The 25,706-nt window shown below is 43.4% G+C and overlaps 1 protein-coding gene across 2 annotated transcripts; it reads right to left on the reverse strand.

The window, feature by feature from the left end:
- Window positions 1–4,295: 4,295 nt before the first annotated feature.
- Window positions 4,296–25,521, reverse strand: MORF4L1 (mortality factor 4 like 1). Of its 2 annotated transcripts, XM_041753260.1 has the most exons (13): window positions 25,341–25,521; window positions 21,188–21,234; window positions 19,548–19,615; window positions 16,626–16,742; window positions 15,497–15,583; window positions 15,001–15,081; window positions 11,035–11,060; window positions 10,274–10,362; window positions 9,264–9,365; window positions 8,044–8,132; window positions 7,381–7,553; window positions 6,822–6,906; window positions 4,296–5,056 (listed from the first exon to the last, which is right to left on the reverse strand). In XM_041753260.1, exons 1-13 carry the CDS (start codon window positions 25,378–25,380, stop codon window positions 4,972–4,974), a joined length of 1,089 nt encoding a protein of 362 aa, XP_041609194.1. In that variant the 5' UTR covers window positions 25,381–25,521; the 3' UTR covers window positions 4,296–4,971. The 2 variants fall into 2 exon arrangements, with proteins under 2 accessions (XP_041609194.1, XP_041609195.1); XM_041753261.1 differs by lacking the exon at window positions 16,626–16,742 and having other exon boundaries at window positions 25,341–25,514.
- Between the last annotated feature and the right edge of the window lie 185 nt (window positions 25,522–25,706).

A 25,706-nucleotide genomic window follows, 5' to 3' on the forward strand; every position in this document is an offset into this window, starting at 1 on the left:
AAGCCCAGCGTTACGGCCACCCTTCATCCTGCTCTTCTGGCAACGTTTCCACTGAATTCAAAATAAAAAGTGGAGGAAAATGTTTGGTGGGCCCCCTCCACACCCCACCCCCTCACCCTGGCCAGTCCCCAAGGCGGAGGACAGGCCTCAGGTGCCCCAGAACCACGGCAAGCGCACATGGGGGTCATGGACTTCCACGCACATCACCAGCAGCTCGGGTGATCCAGAGAAAACCCCCTGGCTCTCATGACCCAGCAGGGGTGCAGGGGGTGGGATGGACCTACCCCAAGAGCCTCTGCAGGTCTGTGGTGGGTGCCAGGACTATGCAGATGTCTCTGGGATAGGGACATTTGCTCCACCGCGGGGCAGCCTCTGGAGCCCAACCTCCTGTAGCTCAGCCTGCCCCCCCCCCCCAACCCCACAGCTAACTCCTGCAAGAGAGAACCTTCCAGAACTGACTCCGTCTCTCCAGCACCCTGGAAGGGGGCTGCTCTGTTTGATCACGTTCACTACTCATGAGTCCACAGTCCAGGACACTTGTTGGGCACGTGGCTGCACCATCCAGCAGCCCCCTCCCCAGGCAAAGGGACCGAGGTTCAGGGTGGGGAAGCAAACGCCTGGGAACCCGAGCCAGGCCTGAGCGGGGCACAGCTTCACCGCCCAGGGTCGGCCAGGAGGTCCCACGTTCACTCCAAGCTTGCCCTGCACCGCACCACCTGCCCACCCCCAGCCCCAACTGCCAGCAGCACCGCAGGGTCCCTGGAAGCTCCGCACTGAGGCTGCGGTTGGTGGGCCACGGGCTCGGCGTGGACAGGTGTGCTGCCCTCCCAGCCCCATCCCTGCACCTTGTCAGGACCTCCCCTCATCCCCACACCCTCACCCTCGAGCTGGCAGGGTGAGCTATGCGGGCCCCCTCACCCCACCCCTCCACCTCACCAAACTGGCACACACCATTCCCGAGCCCCCCCCATTGCCCCACCAAGCATCACCGCGGCCTCCTGCCTGCCACCATGCTCACCCTGCAGCCAGCGTAATGGCTCAAGACGCCAGTCTTCTCGTGAGCCCTCCCTGCCTCCTCCCCTCAAAGCTTCAAGTGGTCCCCAGAGCTCCTGGAGCAGAGGATGACACCAGGTCCCGCAACCCCTCCTGCCCCAGGTCCCATGCTCAGGCTGTGTTGCTCAGCATGCCGTCTTGGCTCCAGCACCCCCTTCTCAGGAAAGCCCACCCTGACCTCCTGAGGAACATGGATCTCCTCAGGCTCTCGCCCAACTTCACTCCCGTGCACTTGCAGGCTGGGGTGAGGATGTCTCATCACGTGATGTCTCTCCCTGTCTGTTCCCTTGTTTTGTGAGGTGGGGCCCTGTCTGTTCTTGTGGCCACAATCCCCAGCCTCATCCTGGCACACGGTGGGCAGTAACAAATACTCTGAAACTAATGAACATCCGAGGAGTGCCCCGGGTGGCTCAGCTGGGCAGACATCAGACTCTTGGTTTTGACTGAGGCTATGGTCTCAGGGTGGTGGATCAAGCCCAGCACTGGGCTCCGTGCTCTTCAGGGAGTCTGTTTCAAAGTCTGTCTCCCTCTGTCCCCACTGCTCAGTTTCTCTAAAATAATCTAACAAAAAGAAGAAAGGTTACCGCGATAGGTTAGCCTCAAAGTACCAACAGTCCTTCGTTCACTCGGCGACAGCGCCGACGCACAAGCCTCACACACGCCCCGCACACACACGTCGCCTCCTGCCTCCCACAGCCCGGGCTCTCACACCTGACATGCTCTGCAAACCAGAGCCCAGGGTTGCGGGAACAGGGAACAAACATTGGCACGTGGTTTGTAACAGAAGGACTCCTACTCCCGAGTTTCCAGTGTAGCACCTCCTGCTCTAGACGCCTCGGTAGGCGGAGCAGGATGTGGCAAGCTGGCCTTCATCTGGACGGCAACACTCCAAAGCAAGCCAGACGGCTGCACCTCCGGGACCCCACCAAGGTGGCACTCCCATCTGGCTTGTGACCCCAGCAAGTCCCCCCACCATCCATGAGAAAGAAAACCTCGCTTCTGTCCCTAAGCAGGTCTTAACTCAGGCATCCAGCTCTCCCTCTTCCTGCAGCACCACCCAGGATGTTAAGAGGTGTCCTCCTAACAGCATACCGGGTTTTGTTCCTTTAAGCACTGCGACACTTTTATGAAGCATTTAGCCACTTACAACTACTAATACACATAGATCTGGATAGGCCCCACCTTACAACTTGTTCTACCTTTCCCTTCATGTTCTCAATCAGTCCGTTTCCGGGGGATCACACCCTGAGCCAAAGGCAGATGCTCAACCACTGAGCCGCCCAGGCATCCCTCATCTTTGGGTTTTAAGGACAGATGTCCAAATGGGTTTTCCTGGGTCATGCTCAAGGTTCACAGGGCCGCTTCAATCTTTAGATCAATTGCTACAGTGGGTCCGTAAAGGTGCCGTCACCATGGGATACATCCCAGCACAGAGCCCCTAGCCGCTGGGGCCTGGTCTGTATCTCCCAGCTCTCCGGAGGTCCTGGTTCTGGACTTAGGTGCCGAATTTTAAGTTTCTGCTGGAATTCCCCATCCCAACCACCCCTCTCTGAAAATGAAGTGTCCTAGCCTCTCCCAGATGTGGACTCTCATAGGCTGGCTCAGGATGCTTGTTCTGTGAGAAATAAACTGAATCTAGCAGACTGAGTCTGCTTCTCAAACCTCCTCTAGATTTGTTTTCATTGTCTCACACACTGAGGTGAACAGCTTACTTTCGTTTATCGTAGAAATAACTCTGTCTCCTTCACTCCTGAGGTAGAACTTCACTGCGTCCTGACCTGCGCGGTCAGCCCACCAGGCCCCTGCCCCCTCCTCACACCTGGATGAACCACTGCACAGTACAGCTGCACCACACATGAGCTCCCCCCACGCCACCCCCCTGCCCCTGGGCCTGAGCTCCCACGGCCTTCCCGCAGAGGTTCACATTCCTGTGTCTTTCTGCGCTAAGAACCCCCAACAGGAGGCTGTCTGAATCCCCACATTCTTTTCCTCATGTTTACAATGTTCTATTTATTATTCAAAGTATTTTACATGTAGTATCTCTGTGTTACCACATTTAGGGTAGACACATTTTAGGGTTACTCCGCTTTTGAAGAATGAAGGGAAAGGCATGGAAAGGTGGTATCACCCAGAGCATGATCGGGATCCCAGAATATGTCACAACTAATTCAACAGGACGAATACAAACCCAAGTCTCAACCAAGTAATCACTGACACAGTGGCTCTGGCAACACAGCCACCGCTCCCCGCCCCGACAGTGAGCCAGTCACCCCAGCAGGCAAGGCCTTCACAGATAACAGCCATGAGGTTCCAGGCCGGTACTAAAGCAGGACGTGGAGAAGTTATGCACTACTTACTACCTGAACTGCAGTGGACGAGGAAAGGAAAGGGAGGAGAAGCCAGGAGTGCTGGTCTCACACCACCCTTGTCAGGAACAAAGCAAAGCTCCTTCCTGCCCTTCCAGGCCTTGCCTTTCGTGTGGCTCAAGTACTCACTCAAGAAATAAATTTAAGACTAAAAACTCTAGATCGCGCCACTTGCCACAAGCAGATCCAGAAGTGTCCAACATTGCCCGGACTCCGCCCTCAACTGTCATTTCACAGTAAATACGAATACAGAATCACGATGGCATACGTGTAAAACTAAGGACCTATCTCAGCTATACGTTGATTAAACAGAGACTTTTACCCATTAACCCAATCTCACTTCTTGATACACATCAGTGAACTACAGCCGCCCCTCAGGGCCATCCTGACTATACTCTAGTCCAGCTACTCTTACCACCACACAGCCCGTTCTACAGCCGCATCAAGAACCACTACTGAGTGAAAATACTCACCAACACTTCACAGACTGTCCATGGAAGATTACTGCCCTCAGTACAATCAGGCGAACCTGTCAACTCTATTCTTATGCTCCATTTACAAGTGAGGGGCGAGGTTAATGAATAGTTAAGAAAATCCTACATTTTAGGCATGGTGAATATGTAAACATGTTACAACAATAGTTAGAAAGCTAGTGTCAAGCAGGTAAAAATTTCATTACTGCCCAAAATGGACTGCTAGCCACAACTCAACAGCAAACTGCCAACGGTTCTCTGGCTCAATACTGAGCCAACCACCTCCTTCCATAAATATGGCTAAACAAAAAAATTAAACACCTACCTGAAAAATCAGTCTAGATATGAAAGGAATACACAGTGTACAAAGGTTTCAGAATGCATCCACACAAGCACACTGCTCTTTGAAATTTAAAGAAAAAATTTATTGAAGATCTGAAAAACAATTCCTAAAAGATCGACTTTTCCAGAAAACTGTAGCTACACAATGCATTGCGTCTATCATGTTAAAACGTGCATTAGACACAAATACAAAAACCATGAAACAAGCCACCATTCTTCAACAATCTGAGCAAAGATAAAATGCCTAAGGAACAACATGGATGGCCTGCAAAGGATGGACTCTTTAAGCACCATAAAAAAAAAAAAAAAAAAAGCACAAACGGATGAGCGTGTTCAGTTATATACACTGAATTGAACCTTTGGCACTAGGAATCAGAGCATTTGTCATAGAGCATTAACACATATTATAAAAGTGCGTAGTGTCAAAGGAATAGAACCACCAGCATTCAAAGCAGCTTTGTCGACTAGGCAATAGAACCATCTACAGTATGTCTCTCCGTTGTCCGTCACTGAATACACTGGTAGCAACTTTGAAATGAAAAAAAAAAAAAAAAAAAAAAAAGGAAAGAAAAAAGGAGCTGTAACCCCTTTTATTTTCTCTGTTTAAGATCAAACAGAAAACAAACATCAACTCTGTTATACACTAACATTTTCAAAGTACATCATTTGTACAAGAGAAGGACTAAACAAAAATGTGTTTACAGAGATCCAAACGAAGCGAGGGTCTGCGCCTCGCCTCACACGGCCTTCCGGTGGTACTCAGGAGGAGCCACTTCATAATCGCTGGCACTAAACAAGGTTGCCGAATTCTTTGCCAGGTATCTAAAAATAAAGTATTAGTCATTACAAAGATGAAAGAGAATCCTACTTCGAACTAAATCAAGGCACAAAAGCTGCAGTTTCTTGCAAGATACACTAAAGATTTCGAGGTAAAACCCTGTGGTTACAATTCAGATACACTGGGCTATACCCACCAGACAACATGCATCAAGGAAGGAGGAGGTCCAGAGTAGGTCCAGAGTTGCTCCCAATTTCAGAACGGTAAAAAAACAGGTGTTTTCAGAACACCAGTGCGAGAGCTTAGACTATCTTTACAAAGCAAAGGTTGCATCCTAAAGGAGTATCTGGTGTTTTCTTTAGCTCTTAGAAACTCTGCATGAAACAGATTCAGAAACTGACAAACACCATAAAAATCCAAGGGTCCAGGGATCCCTGGGTGGCGCAGCGGTTTGGCGCCTGCCTTTGGCCCAGGGCGCAATCCTGGAGACCCGGGATCAGATCCCACGTCCGGCTCCCGGTGCATGGAGCCTGCTTCTCCCTCTGCCTGTGTCTCTGCCTCTCTCTCTGTGTGACTATCATAAATAAATAAAAATTAAAAAAAAAAAATCCAAGGGTTCTGAACTGAAGCCCTCAAGCAGTAGAACATTTTCATAAAGAAATCGGGCAGAGAGGATCACTGGCAGAGCAAGAACTATAAAGACAAAGCAAGCACTATAAAGCCGTGTAGATACCCAGGCATGTGTTGCAATGTTGAGATTATAAAATACATGGTGTCACTTTAAGAAAATTCAAATACAGAAATATATGAAATAGAAACTAACCACTCCAACCTTCCCTCCCACAATTGTGCCCAAGAACTAACCCACCCGTCAGTATGATCCACAATTTTCTAATCTTTTCCCAAGAGTACAAATGTTTCTCTGTCAATGAGGGGACTCCAACCACACCTAGCTTTCCTGCAACGCGGCTGTTTCAACACCACAACACGGACAGCTTCCTCATCAATGTGTTTACACCTACACCCTCTAATGGCAGCTTGGGTGTTGACAATTCTGCATTACTATCTACATACACATAAATCTTACATTTTCATGTATTTGGAAATCTTTATGCACCTCAACTTTTCTACGGGGTCAGTTCCCAGAGGAATAACAGTCTGGTCCAACGGAAGCACACTGGAACTTCCAAAACGCATTGCCAGAACACCCTCCAAAAAGCGGGCAGACACAACTGCCCTCCTTCTCCATTTCTGCAGTCTGTTTAATCTTGGCCAACGGGACTGAGATCCTCGGACCATGGGAACCCCCCACTTTCAGGAGCCCACGGTACTGCCACCCCTGTGGGATCCCAGAGTACTGGTTGTCATCGCTTTGCTCATCTTGATCAAAACTCTTCTTCTTTGTTACTATTATCACAGAATTTTAAATCTTTTACATGGTCGACTATTTCCTCTACAATTTGAGTATTTAGAAAAACCATTCTCACTCTAAAGATCATGAAAATATTACCATTTTCTCATCATTATCTTAATAGTTTCAATTTTAAACTTAAACTTTTGATTCAGTCTAGAATTTTGATCTGTGACAGTAAGCATGGATCCTTCCAAAAGACTGGCTAGTTGGTTCCATCAGACACCACTCCAGCAGTTTGTGGCATTCACCACTTGCACGTATGCTGCCCCATTAACAGCCTCAACTCTGGCACCCCTCACTGCTCTGTTCTGGTCCACACTGCCAATGTATCAGAGGGACTTCCACTACACTGTACTAATTCATGTTTTTAATTTCAAGCATACCAGTAAACTTACTTTAGGAAATCATGAAGATAATTGAGCAATAAAGCAAGGCTCTTCTCATCCAGCGGAGTATAAGCCAACATTGCTCCAATTCGTACTGTGTAAACAAAACAATGTAGTCCAAGTTACATTCAAGATAGCTCTATAAGCGCTATGGTCATCATGGGAGATGAAATTGCTGACTCCTTTAAAATACAGATTTTAGAAACTCCTCACTTTTAAACAGATTTGATATTTAGTATTTTAGATAAAAAGTGAATACTGAAATGGAATATTCTATGTTATTTTCTGTTACCCCTTGATGCCAACTAGGAAAGATAAAATAATTAAAAATCCAAAGGATAGGGATGCCTGGGTGGTTCAGTGGTTGAGGTCTGCCTTTGGCTCAGGGCATGATCCCAAGATCCTGGGATCAAGTCAGCATCGGGCACTGGGCTCCCTACAGGGAGCCTGCTTCTCCCTCTGCCTGTATCTCTGCAACTGTGTCTCTCGTGAATAAATAAAATCTTAAAAAAAAAAAAAAAAAACCCCAAAGGATAAAAAGTACATTTTTTCATAAAGAGGTTATTACCAAATAATCTCAGTAGATGTGGTGCCCCATACACCTGGGACATGGGTGCATCCGGGTGATCTGCAAGGATCTCTGCATACTGTGGTCTCTCAAATTTGTAGAGTAGCTGAGTGCCCAACATCACATTGAAGTATTCCTTTATTCCAGCCACAACCTCATTAACAGCATACTCCCTGACAGAGAGACAAAAATCTTTATTTCAAAGCAGGTCACTGAAAAGAATTGAGAAATAGAGATTAATTCAACTAACGTAAGAGTGAGAGATTTGAACTGAAGATCGAACTTATGACAAAGAACTTTTACTGAACAGATTTTTAAGAGCTCTAAACAAAAGAACAAGAAAAATCAATTCCAAAAGTAAAGCAAGCTTTAGCCCTGAGGCTAAGAATGGTTTTTAAAAACATCTTCAAACAATTGTGTATTGTGGTTATACACACTTATACATAATAACTTCAATTTCATATACAATATTTACTGTCTGGTGCTTTAAATAGTAAGTTTGGAGGCCAAACTTCACGTTGAATCAATGAAATTTTATTTTGCTGGTTTCTGATGGCATTATTTTTTTTAGAGAAAGTGGACATTTCAGAGGATTTATTTGGAACTAATAATACTTAATAGAAAAATCTTTTGTGTATACTTTCAAGATTTATATATTCTTACTTATTATCTGTGTTTCCTCGAGATTTCTTGTAATTTGCATAATCCTCTAGGATGGAATCCACATTCTTCTTGGCAGGAAGATAAAAGAGCTATGAAAACAAAAATACACTTCAATTCCAGTACTTTTATTTATTTTTAAAGGAAAATTACATTGGAAAAGCTTCTATGCAATAAAAGACCACCTAACAGTTATGAAATAGAAAATGGCACTGTTTAGCATTTATTTACAACAAGGCTAATGTAGCGGAGAAACTAATAATTTTTAATAATTTCAACTAAGTAGCCAAGTGTGACTAGCAGCTGCCATATTGGACAGCACAGCTCTGAAGATGAGCAACCTACTGGACATACGTTCATACTACTCACAATCTATGGAATGCACCACAAAGAAGTGGTTGGCTCCTGACATGGACATTACGTACTACACGTGCATCATGTGCCAGACCCTGTTCGAAGCATTCCTAAAACTGCTCTTCATCCTCACATCAGGAGTGAGGTAGGGATTAAAACATGGAGAGGCCAAGTCACTTGTCCGAATCCTAACTGGTAAGGCCAAGGTTTGACACCAGGAGTTGGGCCCCAGAACAAATGAGGTCCACATGTTGTCTATGACTGAGGTCTGAAGTCTCATGAGCCCCAACCAGTCACACTCCACACCCACCCCCTTCCTGCCCGTGCCACCTGTTTTAAGACTTGGCTCATCTATCTGGATTTGACGACGGAACCCTTGCGATGTCCCCCGTGTACCTCACAATGCCATGTTCTCTACACTAGTAATTAGACACAGGAACTGGAACAGATTCAGAAGACCTTACAGGAAGTATTGTGTGCTTCTCATCACATCTCACTAGTCCCAAAATTATGGAAGGATATCTCATTTTCAGTAACACCAGAACAGGAAACACATGCTTGTCTTTATTGGTTTTCAGAAGGATTTCCTATCCTAGCAACCTCCAAAATTGAGTTCTCTCAACCTTTTTCTCAGTATAAACTCACGAGACTTTATAGCCGTACTTGTATTCCTTTCCAAGTCATGCCTTCTGGCGATCACACTATTCAGTCTCTGAATTAAAATAGCACTCATCCAAAAAAAAAAAAAAAAAAACCACTCACCACTCATACTCCTTCAGTATTCAAGTCCATATAGATTTTTCCTTAAAATTCTTTTTCACACTAGCAAAAACATTTCTAGATGACAATCTATGTAGCTTTCAAAGTACCTGTTTTTGTCGGGTAATTAAGTCCCAATCATCAACAAGCCATGGTTTTAGCTCCTCAGGAATCTTCACTTTCACTTCAACTCTGTTCATGAAGGTTTCCTCCTGGACAGAAAAGATTTTGGCACTGAAACCCTATCTTTTCAGACAGCAACTACAATCCAGGGATTTTCTCAATCTCTAGAGGCACCAAGTACTCAGATGGACTGCCAGAGTTGGCATTCAACAATTCCGAAATGAAAAACCCCTATAGCTAAACTGCTGGGAGCAAAGAATCTTGTCTTCACAGAGAATTCGTCTATTTGATGCCTTTTTGTGTGAAGGCACAAATTTATCATCACATTTTCTTTTCTTTGTAAACGAGCACTCAGACTAGGTGCATTTTAACCTGGTATTTTCATATTTATCGCTGGATACCAAGGACTGTTCCAAACACGACTACCATGAAATTACTTAACATCTAAAATCAAATGTACTGACTCCTAATGAAGTCTTCACTAACTGCCCAAAAGTGCCTGTTTTCAAAACATACCACTCTAAGCATACCAGTTTCCTAATCTCGGCTTCACTTATATTAAAATTAAATAAAAACTCTACTTCCAAATTCCAAACTTTAGAAATAAGACATTTTTCACTTAAAGAAATTCTAAACTCCCATGCATGCACAGATAAAACTTTTGTGTCATTTTTTACGGGTTTATTAAGTCATCTGCGGACATACTAAACTGTTTAATATGAATTGTTAAGTCTATACAGTGAAACATCAATGAAATATATTTAGTCTTGTACATCAACAGAGCTTGCAAACAAGTATTTGATGATGATCTAGGGAAGAAATAACAGGGACATATTCAGAGCTACAAGTGAAATAAAGATGTATTTTTAAAACATCCTTTATCCAAAAATAGGAGTATTTTTATTTCAGTAGTTAATTTGGCTAACAATGTTCTCAAGACTCAAGTTCTGTTTGATTGCACAGACTACAGATACTAATATGCCGAGGAACCACTCACATTCTCAACAGTGGGATCCACACGGGCCCTTTTCTTGCGAGGAGGTGGAGGGGTCTCACTGGTGCTACCACCATCTCCGTTTCCAGGCGCTGCACAGATTCAGGACAAAGAGGAGATTTTCAGCTTAATACAAGAGAAATTTGTGAGGAAAACAGTCCCATGATACCCCCTCCTCTTTTCATGTTCCCATTATACAGGAGTTGCCTGCATCTATAAGCAAAGAATCTTAGTCTTACCAAAAATATAACTTTATAGCAGCAGGTAACATTTACCAATATTATCATCTGATATTTATTACAAACTATGTTGTTGTTTTTTTTTAAGATTTTTATTTATTTATTCATTAGAGACAGAGAGAAAGAGAGAAAGGCACAGACACACAGGCAGAAGGAGAAGCAGGCTTCATGCATGGAGCCCGATGCAGAACTCGATCCCAGGTCTTCAGAATCACACCCTGGGCTCAAGGTGGCACTAAACTGCTGAGCCACCCGGGTTGCCCCAAAATATGTTCTTCTCAATTATAAAGACTAACTGTGACATAGGTCTCTCCATGGTAAAAAGAATGTCAGAGTTGGGTCTCTACTACCTACGTACGATACTATGAACTGGATGGACTCTATAGAATGTTGTTGTGACTCATCTTTGAGATGACCAACATAATCTGCCTATTCTAAAAAGTTTTCAAGTTTTAACATTTAACACTAATTTCAAAATGAAAATGCAATAAAAGTAAATAATTTTAACAAAGTTAATATACTTACTTTTCTGTTTGTTCTTTTTGGTTTTCCTAAAAGGGGATGGGAAAAAAAGAGGAAGAAAAATAAGTGATTGTTGCTACTAAAGCTGCCTCTGTGAATTCCCCTTTACAATGGTTAAGTTCATACAGAAATACTGCCTTAGATGGTAAGACTCAGCTGCAAATAGTTTCCTGCTTAGATAAGAATTTTCATCAATAGATGGTTAAATTCACACCTCCCTCCATATAATACAAAAATAAACTAAAACCACCATGTTGGGAGAGTTCTAGGATATTACTAATTTACAAGTTCACAGCATGTAAGTTATATGGTTTATAAGATTACATTATTAGTTCCACCAAAATAAAGTTCCTCAATTAACTCAGTATCAGAAAGCTCAGAAAGTAGGGTGCAGGGCACATGCCACTCTCACTGGCCAGTTTCCCTAAACTACTCTCAACTGGACACTCCCTCCTTCTCAACACCTAATACTCTTTTCTTCCCCTACATAGAACAAAGTTAATGTCTCCTTACTCTTGGTCACCACATTTCTAACAGCAACTTAACTCATGTCTATTTACAAACTAGCAAACAGTAAATTATTAATTTTAATTTCACACACAACTATTTATAGAACACAAGGAAATCCATTTGAAGCCCACAATTATGGCCTACATCTGGTGGGACTGAACCAGAACAATGGATTATGTAGACTTTTCTACTACTTTAAAAAACATTTATAAATGTTATTAATTGTACTGACCTAATTTAATTTAGAGCATGGGGTTCATTTTGCAATTCAAATTAATTTGTGTTTGGTTATAAATACAAAAATCTGGGATGCCTGGGTGGCTCAGCGGTTAAGCTTCTGCCTTCGGCTCAGAGTGTGATCCTGGAGTCCCGGGACTGAGTCCCACATCAGGCTCCCCGCATGGAGCCTGTTTCTCCCTCTGCCTATGTCACTGGCTCTATGTCTCTCATGAATAATTAAAAAAAAAAAAAAAATCTGGCCATCTAAAAGTACGAGTTTTTTCCTGCTTCTCAAAGTTTAAACTTCTGGAGCACAAGTATTTGTTGGAGAGTTATTTCTGGGTCAGATTAAACCATAAATCTTTACTTATACACATCAAGAACAGGTGGTGGCGGGTAGCCTGGGTGGTTCAGCAGTTTAGCGCCGCCTTCGGCCCGGGGTGTGATCCTGGAGACCCAGGATCACGTCCCATGTCGGGCTCCCTGCATGGAGCCTGCTTCTTTCTCCCTCTGCCTGTGTCTGTGCCTCTCTGTCTCTCATGAATAAATAAAATCTTTTAAAAAAAAGGAACAGGTGGTGGCTAAGAGAAACCTAGAGCTCTGACAGGCATTCCTTACCCACTTATTCTATACGACAAAACTAAAGGAAAAACACTGACAATGGGCCCTAATTCTATAATCTATAAACTATACTTAAATGAATCACAGCAGCAAAGAATCACGAACATTCTCGCTTCAACCTTCTTGCTTATAGTTAATTAAAAAGCAAGCTTTCTCAAATTGCAAAAATTTCCTACAATAAACTGCTAGTGCTGTTTCTTTCTCTAAGCCCTATGACCAAGTATATAGTCAAAATATTAGCTGTTAGATTTCAATTTAAATAAGAGAAGTCCTAAGTCACTCTTAAGAAAAGCCATTCCACTAAACAATGAACCAAAGCACAACCTTTTGAAGCCAAAGTACTAACAAACGTCACGTGTATTCACTATTAGTTTAGGGAAAAAAGCTTAAGGACCAAGATGTTAACAAAGAGAAAGTTTACTTTACTTCTCTATGCATATTCAGAAAAAGAACAATTACTAAACCCTAAAGATCAAGTAGGATAAAACCAAACATTAAAAATTGTATCAAAACTCAAATCAAAATGAAAGAAATGGGGGAAAAATATTGTCAGGTTTAATTACTCATTATTTCCATATACTTTAAAATATACCTGCTATTCTACTAGGGAAAAGCAATGCTAAAAATTATGTGAGGTCTTCTCTAACCACCCAGATAATGAGCTCAATAAAATGTCATCTTTCCTACTAATAAAGGCTCTTAGAGAAAAAGGAAGTTCCAGGTCTTGGGGCACAAAATTTACCAGGTGATCCTAGAATATACCTTTATCCTACCTGATGACACAGAAAACCCAAAACACCTAGAAGCCCTCAAAAGGACCCAGGAGTCCATAAATGTGAAGAGGTCCCAATTCTCCAAGGAAGGGAAAATTGAGTTTAAAGCTTTACTTTAGGGACGACCGGGTGGCTCAGCAGGTGAGTGCTGCCTTCAGCCCAGGGCCTGATCCGGGAGATCTGGGATTGAGTCCCACATCAGGCTCCCTGCATGGAGCCTGCTTCCCCCTCTGCCTGTGTCTCTGCCTCTGTCTCTCATGAATAAATAAAAACTTTAAAAAATAATAATAAATAAATAAAACTTTATTTCATGTAATTACTGAACCATTTTTTATATGTATGCTTTATATTCAAATACTAAGTTTTTTTTTTTTTTTTTTTTTTTATGATAGTCACACAGAGAGAGAGAGAGAGAGAGGCAGAGACACAGGCAGAGGGAGAAGCAGGCTCCATGCACTGGGAGCCCGATGTGGGACTCGATCCCCGGTCTCCAGGATCGTGCCCTGGGGCAAAGGCAGGCACCAAACCGCTGCGCCACCCAGGGATCCCTCAAATACTAAGTTTTTAAGTCTACTACTATGTAGACTAATTTTCTACACCAACTTTTAACATGATAAAGGATTAACATATCAAAAATATTATTGTGCTGGAATGCCTGGGTGGCTCAGCGGTTAAGCATCTGCCTTCCACTCAGGGTGTGATCCTGGAGTTCCAGGATCAAGTCCCACATCAGGCTCCCTGCATGAAGCCTGCTTCTCCCTCTGCCTGTCTCTCTCATGAATAAATAAAATCTTTAAAAAATATGTATTATTTTATTGATATAAATCCATCATATTCTCCCGTATGAGAAAGCTGCTGACTTTTAAGACTCACTTGCTATTAAAATCCTAATGAATACTACCACATGGCAGTTTTCCAAAAAACTGCATCATTTGTTACTGTCTATTAATGAAAGCTACAGGCCACCCTCAGTGGCACACCCACTCCCTGGCCATCAATTATCACCTCAACCTTCAAAATGTCTAATTACCTTCATGACTAACATCTCACATTTAGGTAGTAAAGTCAGACCGCTAACTGTAAAGCAATATGATATAATTCTAAGGAAAAACTTCTCTTTGATAAATCATATTTTAGAGCACTGTCACTTTTGATCCTTTGACAAGAATACAACCTCTCATTAAACTACCTGTTTTTAAAGGAGAATAATCAAATCACAAGAAATAAAATGATCTTTTGATTAAAGTTTTTGTCATATGTGTATGACTTCCACACAGTTTTGTTTTTTTTTTTACCAAGATATTCTAAATCTTAAGAGTTAACAAGAAATGTTTCCTCCCATGGGGTGGATAGGTAATTTGAAACTTTAACGTCTCACACATTCTTACCATGGGTTTCAAGAGAATTAAACTAGTATTTATTTTTAGTGCTAGAGGAGAACCAAATCTACCCAAAAAATACCTTACCGGACTTGTAGTCAACTGATAATACTCTAAAAAACATACGTGCACAAATACATCTTAAAAAGTAAGGGTTGTGAAAATACTCAATGCCACTGAATTATACACTTAAAAAGGAGTTAAGTGGTAAATCTTAAGTTACATATATTTCACCATAATAAAAAGGGGGCAGGGTGGTACAAAAACCTAAGGGAAATTAAGGAATATTTAATTATCACCTATTTTCAACAACCCAACATTTGAGAATGCGATTCTCATTGGCATTTTTCAAGTCAAAAATGTTCCAATTTCCATTTTCAATAAATCCTAAAACATGATAATGAGTACTGAGTTTGAATTTCACGTATAAAACGATATGCAAAATTAAAACAAAGAGAGCTTCTTACACTTCAACATTTTTCTGTTGCAGACCAGATGTCTTCTTTCCTGGGGCAGCCCCTCTCATCTTCCCCTCTGCATATTGCTCCCTTCAAAAATAATTTCAATAAAGTTGTCATTAAATGAGTATGTGGAAAAGTAAATCATGCCACCTTGATTCCATTTGAGATTTATATTCAAACTGACGTCCCATGTCCCTTTCCAAGTATAATAGAATCAGGAAGTAAGATCACAGTGAGTTTGCAACTACAGGAATTCCAACAACATCCTGCTATTTTCTACCTAACTCTATGGACGGACTCAAGAAATGACGGTATGCTAACAACTCCTCTTTTCTAGAAAAGGCTTCTCTGATTGCTTGAAGTTAAAGCCCCAACACACAGCAGCTGACAGGTACCAAGAATCATTTTTTAGGCAGGCAGCCAACATGATTTCTACTTTTCCATTTCTCAAAATTAATTTATAGACATTTCTCATTTCTCATACTCGTGCTGCAAAACTTACTGATTGGCTTTTTGAAGTTCTCGCTGTTTCTGCAGATTGGTGTCCACATACTTGAGTACTCTGCTTTCTGGAACCCATTCATCCCAACTGAAAAAGAGAAGTTAAATTATCATTCAAAATTATTTTTTACTACTATTTAGATTCTGTCCACCAATTACTTTTTAGAGATCCAAGAGGTAAGACTTTGGATTTCTCTGACAAAATTTAACTAGCTAGGACTACAAATCCATTCTCAACTAAAATGAAAACCCAATGAAAATCTGTTCTGTAAAGGAAGTAAACATTTCATATCAAAAGCAGCATTCTAAATCTGCCAGATTCCAAAAGCAGATTACTCAAATGACTTAAGAGCATGACACTTAAGAGTCTCTAAGCAACTACCTTTACAGGATAAAGAGATCTTAAAGAATTTTAATTTCCAAAACAATGAAAGAGTCCATCAAAAGCTAATAATATTGTAATATAACAGCAAAGTTACAGACAGAACTAGTTGTGTCTTATTTTCATCACCTGTAAAATGGGGGTAACGGTACTTACCCTGACAGAATTATTCTAAGAATTCAATAATATATATACACAATAGTTGCGAGTCTGACACATAGACACTAAAGGTAGGTCAGAAACGTGATTAAGTTGATCACACTCAAATACCATCCAGACCTATTCTGCTAAGACTGTAGATCAAACCATTATCATAGTTTATCAGACTACACAGTCCTCAACCTTCACTCACTCACGACGAAGGAATGTACTAACTTCCAAGACATATCCAGAGATGGCTTTCTGAACATCAGGAGGTAGAACCAACCACTCTTGAAAAATATCTAGTTGCTTAAGCATCCTGGCATGTAGAAAAGCTCCTTCCAGATTTCTGATGTGGTTTTCTCCCCAAAGGGGAAAACAAAAACAAAATATTTCTTAGGGAAGGCTTAACTATTCATGCAAAGTGATTCTTTTCTCCTGCCGAGGGAGCTCCTTTAGTGACACAGATGTAGCCTCAAAACAAAATCTTTCATTTAATGATTTCCCACCTCTGACCTCTTACATAAGATAGCCAAAAGGAGAATAAATAATGAAAAAGCAATCCTCAATATGATTTCCTAGAGAAAACTTGAAAACATGCATTTACCTAGAGGTCAGGAGGGGGTGGTGTACTGAGGGAGCTCCTTCAGGAACAGGAAAAAGGGCTACAATATCCTCACGTGTCTTCAAAGTTTGTTCAGAGCGCCTGGGCCTCACAGCACTTCTGATACAGACAGCATAGTACAAAGTAATCTCAGTCACTAGGTGCAGAATTTAGCTTAAGCTTTATTAAGATTTATTTACAAATGGAATATTTAATTGTCTGTGTCAACAAGTTCCAGTAAGGTTTTTGAAACTTTAGAAATATATTATCTACTGTGCTTTTGAAAATATTTACATATTTATTAAAGTTAAAAAAAAAACTCCAATTTGGAAATTGGGCTTTCGTTGTATGACTTTCTAAAAGTATCCTACAAACCATTTTCAAAGTGAGAATCTTACTTTTATTTATACATCTACTTAGAACTATTCCCATTCTAAATTAAGAGATGGCAAATTTTTATTTACCATGAAGTTCCATTTTAAGTCCTGCAAATCCCTTTCCATTCTGAGAGAAGATGCATCTAAATAAGTACCTCAATCTAAAAACCAAATCAAGGGGCACCTGGCAGGCTCAGTTAGTAGAGCACACAACTCTTATTGGTCTCCGGGTCATGAGTTCAAGCCCCACACTGAGCACAGCATTTAGTTTAAAAAAAAAAAAAAAAATTTAAATAACAAGTTTAAAAATAAATAAAAACCAAATCAATTCCAGACTTTCCTTTATGTGTCAGAAGCTGAAAATCCTTGCTGAACCACAGGAAAATAAAATAACACCTTTTGCTCTGAGGAATATCACTGAAGGTAGTAACAACTCAAGGCCAGATGTTCAGAAATTTTCACAGGTCACAAGCATAAAAAAGTTCAGAATTTTCAAAGGAAGCTTGTCACTAATTCCCACATAACACTGGCCCGTGGCACTGCTTACACAGTACTAAACATAAACGTAACACGCTTGCTGGGCATTTGAGTAACTCCTCATTTTAAAATGGGCTTATTTAAAGGTAACTCTAAAAACTCACTAAGATCAAATTTTCCAAAATTACATATATTGATCTACATTCCTAATCACCTATGAAAAATACATCTTTGTTCATTAATATTCTCAACACATCTACAAAGATGCTAAAGATCTCCAATGTTTAGTGCCATTTTTAAATTATTTTTTCAAGGAATTAGCATATAAACTTAGCTGAAAACAAATCTATGCAGCTTTTCATTTACTTTTGTTACTGAACTCTAAAAAGGGAAAAACATTATTTTGAAGCCACAAAATCAGGAAATACAAGCATTTGGCACTTTCACAATTTTTTATAAGCTACAAATGTCACTCAAAACCCAAGTCTTTAAGCTATACATTTAGTCGTATACTGTACGTAAAAGAGTTAAGCACAGAAACTGTATTCACAGCTATAACAATGAAATGCTAAAATAATTATTTACAAGTGTACATGGAGAGGGGAACAAAGCTATGCCATGAATGTAAGTTTTTTTTTTATTTCCTAGATGGACTTTAAGTTTCCTACACGTGATATGCACACAAATGAGATAGTCTATGACCTGTAGAAAATGGGAGATTCTTACTGTAATGTTCTCAACTTTACCCAATATTGACAGAGTATATGTAAAAAACAAGACTGAAATACAGTTTAAACATTTTCTCAATAGGGAAATCTACAATATACACCAGGAGCCATGAGAAGTAATTTAGCACTCCTACTGAAATCACATTTACAATGAGTTTACTTCTACAAAAGGATAGTTTTCTCCATTACTTTCCCAATTTCTCTATTTAAAATGCTGTCATTATTAGAAATAGTTTAATCATTAAATGGGGGGAAAAATTACAAGTTGTCAGAAATGTGCTTTTACACATCTTAGATTTCCACCTTTCTACAACTATACTAATGGAAGTAAAGTGAAGGGTCTGGTATTTCTTCTTAGCTAAAAGCATTTTGTGAAAACTTTTCTTAAAAAAAAAAAAAAAAAAAAAAATCAAACTGGGTTGTGTCACCTGAAACAAGACCAAAGTCCCAAAGAATACCTCCTTGCATACCAACAGTGCTCATCAAACCAGATGGGAGACCATGCACAGGGCACAGGTGACACAAAGCCTTTTAAGCTGCTAGAAAACGACCCCTGAAGAACTACTTTCTAGCAATCTCTGAAAGACAAAACATCACTAATAAAGTCATTTAAAACCTCTCATAGTAAAAATTACAGGCTCTTCAACTTTAAGCACCAAAAAAGGAGTCCATTATTGTGTGTGATATTTGGGGTCCCAAAGAGAAAGACTCATCACTGAACAAGAGCTCCACGGGCTAGATATTCTAGAATGTGTTCAATCTATGACCACTGTCCACTCCCAGTAACAGATCAGTACACCACTCCTTAAAAAAAGAAAAAAAAAAAAGTCTAATAACTCTTCAAGGTGAAACATTAGGTTGTGTAATTAAATTTCTGTATCTGTATTAATATTCTAAAAAGTGAACCATATGAAATCACTCTCTGCCTAATTTGTTACCAAAGCTCAGAATATAAAAGTTGATCATTACTTCCTAATCAGGCAACCTTATCCCTTTTCCTTTTCTAGGCAGGAAAATCCAACTAGCTCTGAGTATAACTGTTTGCAATAACATATAGTAAATGAATTTGTGCTGAGGCAAAAAACTCAAGCTGTACTAAAATGTACCAAAACCAAAAAATAGTGGGATGCCTAACAATTATTAGACATTCTACTAGAACAGATATAATCCAAAGAATTCAAAATGAAATGGCTGTGTACCCTCGTTTCTATTACTTTATTCATACTACAAATGCAATACCCTTGCTTTGATAAATATATTAGGTTAAAACCATGACACACAGGACACAAGCTACCTTGTTAGAAATAAAACATTGCTCTTAAAGATCTAATACTAATACTCACTTTTTATTCCAACCACTGTAATGTATAAAGTATTTCACTTGTTTGTCCTTTATGGCAACCTTTACACACTGAAATAAAAAAGAAAAAGTTCACTCAGAAATATGTTTTGAAAAAGACAACCATCACGTGTGCTTTTCAAGTATGCGATCTTTCAGAGACACTCCCTTCAGACTGATGGCCAAATCGAGCACAACAAAATGCGACTCTCACAGAGGCAGGAGTTCAAGCTCTGGGCTCCTCACACTCAACAGTCATAAAGATGCTCAGAGTCACCATCTGTTGGATCCAGTCTAGCAAAGCTGAAAACCCCCTAAGAGGTCACCCTGACGTTTAAATCAATGGGCTCAGCGCTCCAAGAACAACTAATTAAAGCCGTGTTTGCACTTTCTCAAAGTCTACCAACCAGAAGCCATTATGTATTTCAAAAACAAACTTAGCTAAAGAAAATTATTTATAGCAAATTATTAAAAAGTGTCATTTACCTATGGAAGGCAATCAACTGTTTCTGCTGCAGAATATCAGCAACTAGCCAAGTGACAGATGAAAAACATTTTATGTTCTTAAAAGAAGCCAAATTAGAATGAATTATGAGGAAGTCATTAACTATTACAAGCAATCACTACTCGTTCTGGATTAAGTCTATCTTGAGTAAACCAAGAGAACCATGATAGTTTAAGCCATCCCAACAGCCATTTAAAAATCATTCCCTGGAGTTTCTGCTGCCTGAGGGAAAAAACCTGCCAGGTTAGTGGAGGTGACACAACAAAGTAACATTCAGAGATATAGACGATTGATAGAATTCACAACTTACAAAGTGCTGGTATGACATCATTAAAACATAAAGTTACCAGATTCTCCATGAATCCAAATTCAGCCATTTTAGAACTTTAAAAACACACATCTACGTATTTGAAACAACTGAGAAGTCGTAAAAACAGTTATCATTTGGTCACATGGGCACTTCAAGATTAAGACCATTTTCAAACGTATAAATACCAAAAATGCTGTACAAATTGTATTTAACTAAATGCTTTATTATTTTATACACTGTTTTTAAAAATTATGTGTTAAAAACAGTCACACAACATATTTGCACTGAAAGCAGAAACAATATACTTTTAGAAATCTGTTTTACTTGGGAACACATCATCTCATTTACCTCCGGCTAAATGTAAAATCAGTTCTGACTGCGGGACCACAGCACTGATACAGAGGAAAGGAAGCCCCTGGGGTTCAAACTCTGACAGACAAACCAACAAGTTCAAAGTCATCAAATTTTTAATGTTCACGTTTATCTTTAACACAGCCATGTTCGTTTAGAGCTCACTCAGCATCATTTACACCCAAAACTGACTGGCAGTATTTTCTCACAAGTCACTAAGTACACAATGCACTTGCTCCACAAACAACCAGGCTTTTACCTTTCCCCTCAAATGCTCCCTCCAGCTGCTGGGCCATCAGCAGGTCACAAGGTAAAAGACAAGGTGGCAATACTGTACCTGACCCATTCGGACTCTATGGACTACCAATCTGAACAAGGCAACTAACTCTCTTCCTACCAACCACTGAAATCTGATGCTCAAAAGTCATCTGACCGCAGTCATTCCAGCTAACTTCTCAAAGGAAAACAGATTTCATACCTTTGCTTCATAAAGAAGAGGCCCATGAAAGCACAGCACTCGCTCACCTGTAAGAGTAAAAAAAAAGCCAGGTTAATTTTAATTTCTCTTCATACCTAAGGGTCACGTGGGAGGGTCACCATGTGTTCCCATGTATTCCTTGAAACACTGGCAGAGTATGGCTATGTACAGGTCAAACTTCAATAGTACCTTACAACAAAAAATCACCTTCATACACATTGTAAACAGAAAAAAAAAAATGAGTAGAATGTCAATCTATGTAGATCATCAAATCATCTAACACCTGATAAACCAATAAAATCCACTGTATCAACCTTTTGGCAGGATTTGGATTTTTCAATATCTGAAGAACACAATTTTTAAAATATTTTCTGATTTTTTAAAATTAGTTGGGAGAGAGAGAACTCATGGGTATGGGCCACCAGAGGGGAGGGGCAAAGAGAGAATCCTCAAGCAGACTCCATGCTGACTGAGCACAGAGCCTGATGCCGGGCTCCACAGCAGGACCCCAAGATCATGATCTGAGTCAAAATCAAGAGTGAGATGCTTAACCAACTGAGTCACCCAGGGGCCCCTAAAATATTTCCATATTTAGAACCCTATAATCTCCCTATTATCTTCTCCTTCCAAACCTTTTACTGGCCAACTAAAATAAGAATTCTAACTTTCGGAAATCATACTCTACGTCAAACCTACAATTAAGACTTGCAAGAGTAACTAAATGTAAGGGATTAAGATGTGGAAGCCAACTTGGCTCATCAGACAATCAGGCAGTGAATTCCTGGCAGTACCTGAAGATCACTTTCAATTACTATAGAAATGGATTTTCTTGCACGTTATTTTCAGTCCCCTTGGATTTCATCAGACCTAAAGGTAACAAAAGTACTCCACCACAAACAGCTCTTTCAGCTCTAAAATCGTTAAAAATGACCTACTAGCTCAACATTTTTCTTAAAGATTTTGAGAGAGTAGTGTACATTGGAAGAGGAAGAGGGGAAGAGAAAGGAGGAGACTCCCTGCTGAGCAAGGAGCCTGAGATCATGACTTGAGCCAAAGTCAGATGCTTAACCTACCCAGGCACCTCCAGCTCAACTCTTAAAACTATAGGGCAATAAGGTTTTCACCAATTTATTGTTTGTTTTTTTTTTTAAGATTTTATTTATTTACTCCTGAGAGAGAGAGGCAGAGACATAGGCATAGGGGGAAGCAGGCTGCCTGCAGGTGAGCCCTATGCAAGGAAAGCAACCAGTACAAAAGCATAGAAACATGACAAGGAGACACTATTAGGCTACCTACCATTTAAGTATAAATAGTTCACTATCACTGGAACACAGGATAAACATATGAAAGTAGAAATCAAAGCTACACAGATCACGGAGTCCCACATTATGAAGTCTGGACTTTATCCTGTGAGGATTCCCAAATATGATCAAGAATCTCAGGAGTTTTTTTTTAAAACTGCAGATTTTCAAGCTACATCAGGGACCTGTATGAGACCCTTCTGAGCAGCCCCAGGAACTTTACTTTGATCAAAGTTCTCCATGTTAATTCTCGTGCAGAGGTTCCTGGGCCTATGCAGAGCTTCAAGTGGAGACTACAAATAAGCAGTCCACGGTGAAATCAGAAATAGGTCTGAACCAAAAGCAGGGACACGTGAAGAACGACTATGCAAAAGTGGTAATTTAAAGACTTCCAGACTGTGGAAGCATTAACCAGAACAGGAAATGAGGGAGGGGGGGACCAGTTTTGGACTGTTGAAGAGTGGATCCAGCACACCCAAAATGGAGCCGTCTAGGAAGCAGTTGGGTATACAAGTCCAGAGCCCAGGGGGGAGCTGGGCTGGAGCCATCACTGAATACCAGGGGCAAGGACGAGACCCTGGGGATGTAAGGAAGGTCCAACGCTAACAAACAAGACTTGTGTCTCCTAACTTCACTCTCCAGGCACAGTTTAGAAACATCCTTAAGGAGGCCTGGGCGGCTCAGTCAGTGAAGCATCCAAATCCTGATCTCAGCTCAGGTCGTGATCTTAGGGGGGTGAGATCAAGCCCTGTGTCAGGAGCCCAACGTGGGGCATGGAACCTGTTAAAAAGAAAAAAGAATAAAGACACCCTGAAAATGGCTTTATTCCTTTTTGGCTGCTGCAAAAGTCTACTATCCTGAGACTGAGGCCCTTCTGACCTCCATTCTGGCAACCTGACCCTCCTATTGTCTTGACGAATACACAGTGAACAGGAGGCATAGGAGCCAGGGTAATAAACACCTACGGCCTAGTTTTCATGTACGTGGAGAAAAACCTGTAATGGGGGGAAAGAGCACACTAGCATATCAGATACAGCTTGTAAAGCCTTTGCCCACTCTTGATCCTTCCGGTATCCTGGAACAAAGGTAATTCTGTCCGGTGCTCTTCCATCAAGGTCCATGAGACTCCAGGCCCCCTCCACCCACTGGCCTGTGTGCACTGGAAATGCTCAGAAGCTACTACCACCGGTGAATTCCTGACAAGGCAAAAAGGTCCTCCCTGACAGCAGGCTAAACGCCAACAGTTTACTCTGTGCTGTATCATAATTTCAAAAGGAGGATGGAGTCCCATACAGACAGATGTGTCACTGCATCCAAACGCTGCTTACCTACAACGTGCTGAACCCTCATGAAAAACTTCCGAGTTTACAGCAACCATAAGCAGAAAGTTTCTGACCAATCAGTCCTGCGGTGCCCCAACAACTAACTCTGTGCCCACCGGCAAGGCATTCCTGCTCTCTGAACCTGTCCTACAAACAACCACTTAGAGGAGACCAGAGAGGGGAACCCCGCGGAAGCGATGGCCCTGGACAGGGTCTGCAGGGGTCAGCGCAGCACGTGGCTCTGCAGCGGCCCCCCCCCACCCCTGGTGGAGCACTTTCCCGGGGAAAGCCGGCAGGGCTGAGCCCAGGCAGTGGCCCTCCTCCACTACCACCCAGCAGGGAGTACCTCGGGGCCCCGCCCAGGACGGTTCCGTCCACACAGCAACCACACGGCCAGCCAGAGACAAAACTGCGTCTGAACACTCCAACCGCAGTGCGGACGTTCCGGAAGCTCCGGCCAACCACCGCGACCTCGGGTCAGGGGCGTCCACACCGCATGCATCTCGCACACCGCAGGGCTGGAGATGCAAATATCCTGCGGGGGCTGCTGCGGGGGGTGGTAGGGTGGGGCGGGCAGATCCGTCACCGGAACCCTAACGCCCGGGGCGCCTGGCTGGCTCAGTGGCGGAGCGTCTGCCTTCAGCTCAGGGATGGCTGCAGGGCGCTGGAATCGAGTTCCACCCTGGGTTCCCCGCAGGGAGCCTGCTTCTCCCTCTGCCTGTGTCTCTGCCTCTCTCTGTGTCTCGTGAATAAATAAACAAAATCTTAAAAAATAATAATAATAAATTTTACAAAACCAAACGAGTCCCAACCGCGCTGGACGCCGAGTTGCAGCGCTGCACGCCCGGGCGGGAGCCCTCCCCGCGGAGGGAGGGAGGCAGGGCGCCCCCTCCGGCGCGCGGGGTCCTAGCGGGCGGGCCGGGGCGGGCCGGGGCGGGCCGGGGCGGGCAGGCGCAGGGGGCACCCCGCCCACCCGCGCCGCCGCGGCCCCGCGCGCACAAAGCCCCGCGTGTTCGCCGGGAGGGGGCGCTGCGCAGCCCGCGCGGGCCGCCATGATGGCGCGGCCGCCCCGCCTCGCCTCGCCTCGCCTCGCCGCGGCCATTTCGCAGCAGCGCTCCGCTCCCGCGCGGGGGCCCCACTCCCCCCGCCCCCCCGCCGCCCCCGGGCCCCCCGCCGCGCCCGCCGCCCCCGGGCTGCCCCGCCCCGCCCCTCCCCCGCGGGCCTGCCCCGCCGCCGCCCCTCCCCCCGCCACATCAGCGCCCCGCCGCCGCCATGCCGCGCCCGCCGCCTCCCCACAATGGGCGGCCCCCGCGCCCGCTGCCCCGCCGCCCCGCCGCCCCGGCCTCCCCGGCCTCCCCGCCCGCGCCCGCCGCCGCCCCCGCCGCCCCCGCCGCAATGCGCCCTCCGCGCCAAGCGCTGCGCGCCCCCGGCCGCGGCCCGCGTCGGCCCCCGCCGCCCCCGGCCCCGCGCCCCCGGCCCCGCGCCCCGGCCCCGCGCCCCCGCCGCCTCTCCCCGGGGGCCCCGACTCACCCTCCTGGAATTTGGGCTTCGGGTCCTGCTTCGGCGCCATTTATAAGTGATTCGCCGCCGCCTCCTCCTTCTCCCACCACCCCCGACTACCGCCCCCTACTCTCTACCCCACCCAGCTCCGCGTCAGACGCGCCGTCAGCCGCCGCCAGCTCTACATCCTGGGCCCGATTTGCCAGCGCCCGCAGACCTCACCGCGCCGCCACCGCGCAGCCGCCGCCCCAGCCAACGGCCGCCCGCCGCGCACGCGCCCCGAGGCCCGCGCCGCCCCGGGGCATGCCGGGACTCGTAGTTCCGCGGGGACGGGGACGGGGCGGGGGAGGGGCAGCAGTCCTGGGCACGGGGAGGGGGAGGGGAAGGGCCCCCACC

Source organism: Vulpes lagopus, chromosome 4 (assembly GCF_018345385.1).
Source record: "Vulpes lagopus strain Blue_001 chromosome 4, ASM1834538v1, whole genome shotgun sequence".
Lineage (NCBI taxonomy): Eukaryota > Metazoa > Chordata > Mammalia > Carnivora > Canidae > Vulpes > Vulpes lagopus.

Bases quoted from the DNA above. Each gene is read 5' to 3' on its own strand.
- MORF4L1 (XM_041753260.1), bottom strand. From the start codon at position 25,380: ATGGCGCCGAAGCAGGACCCGAAGCCCAAATTCCAGGAGG. The intron at 21,235-25,340 runs GTGAGTCGGGGC...TTACTCTTACAG, and splicing joins GAAGCCCAAATTCCAGGAGG to GTGAGCGAGTGCTGTGCTTT. The intron at 19,616-21,187 runs GTATGAAATCTG...TTTTTATTTCAG, and splicing joins CTCTTCTTTATGAAGCAAAG to TGTGTAAAGGTTGCCATAAA.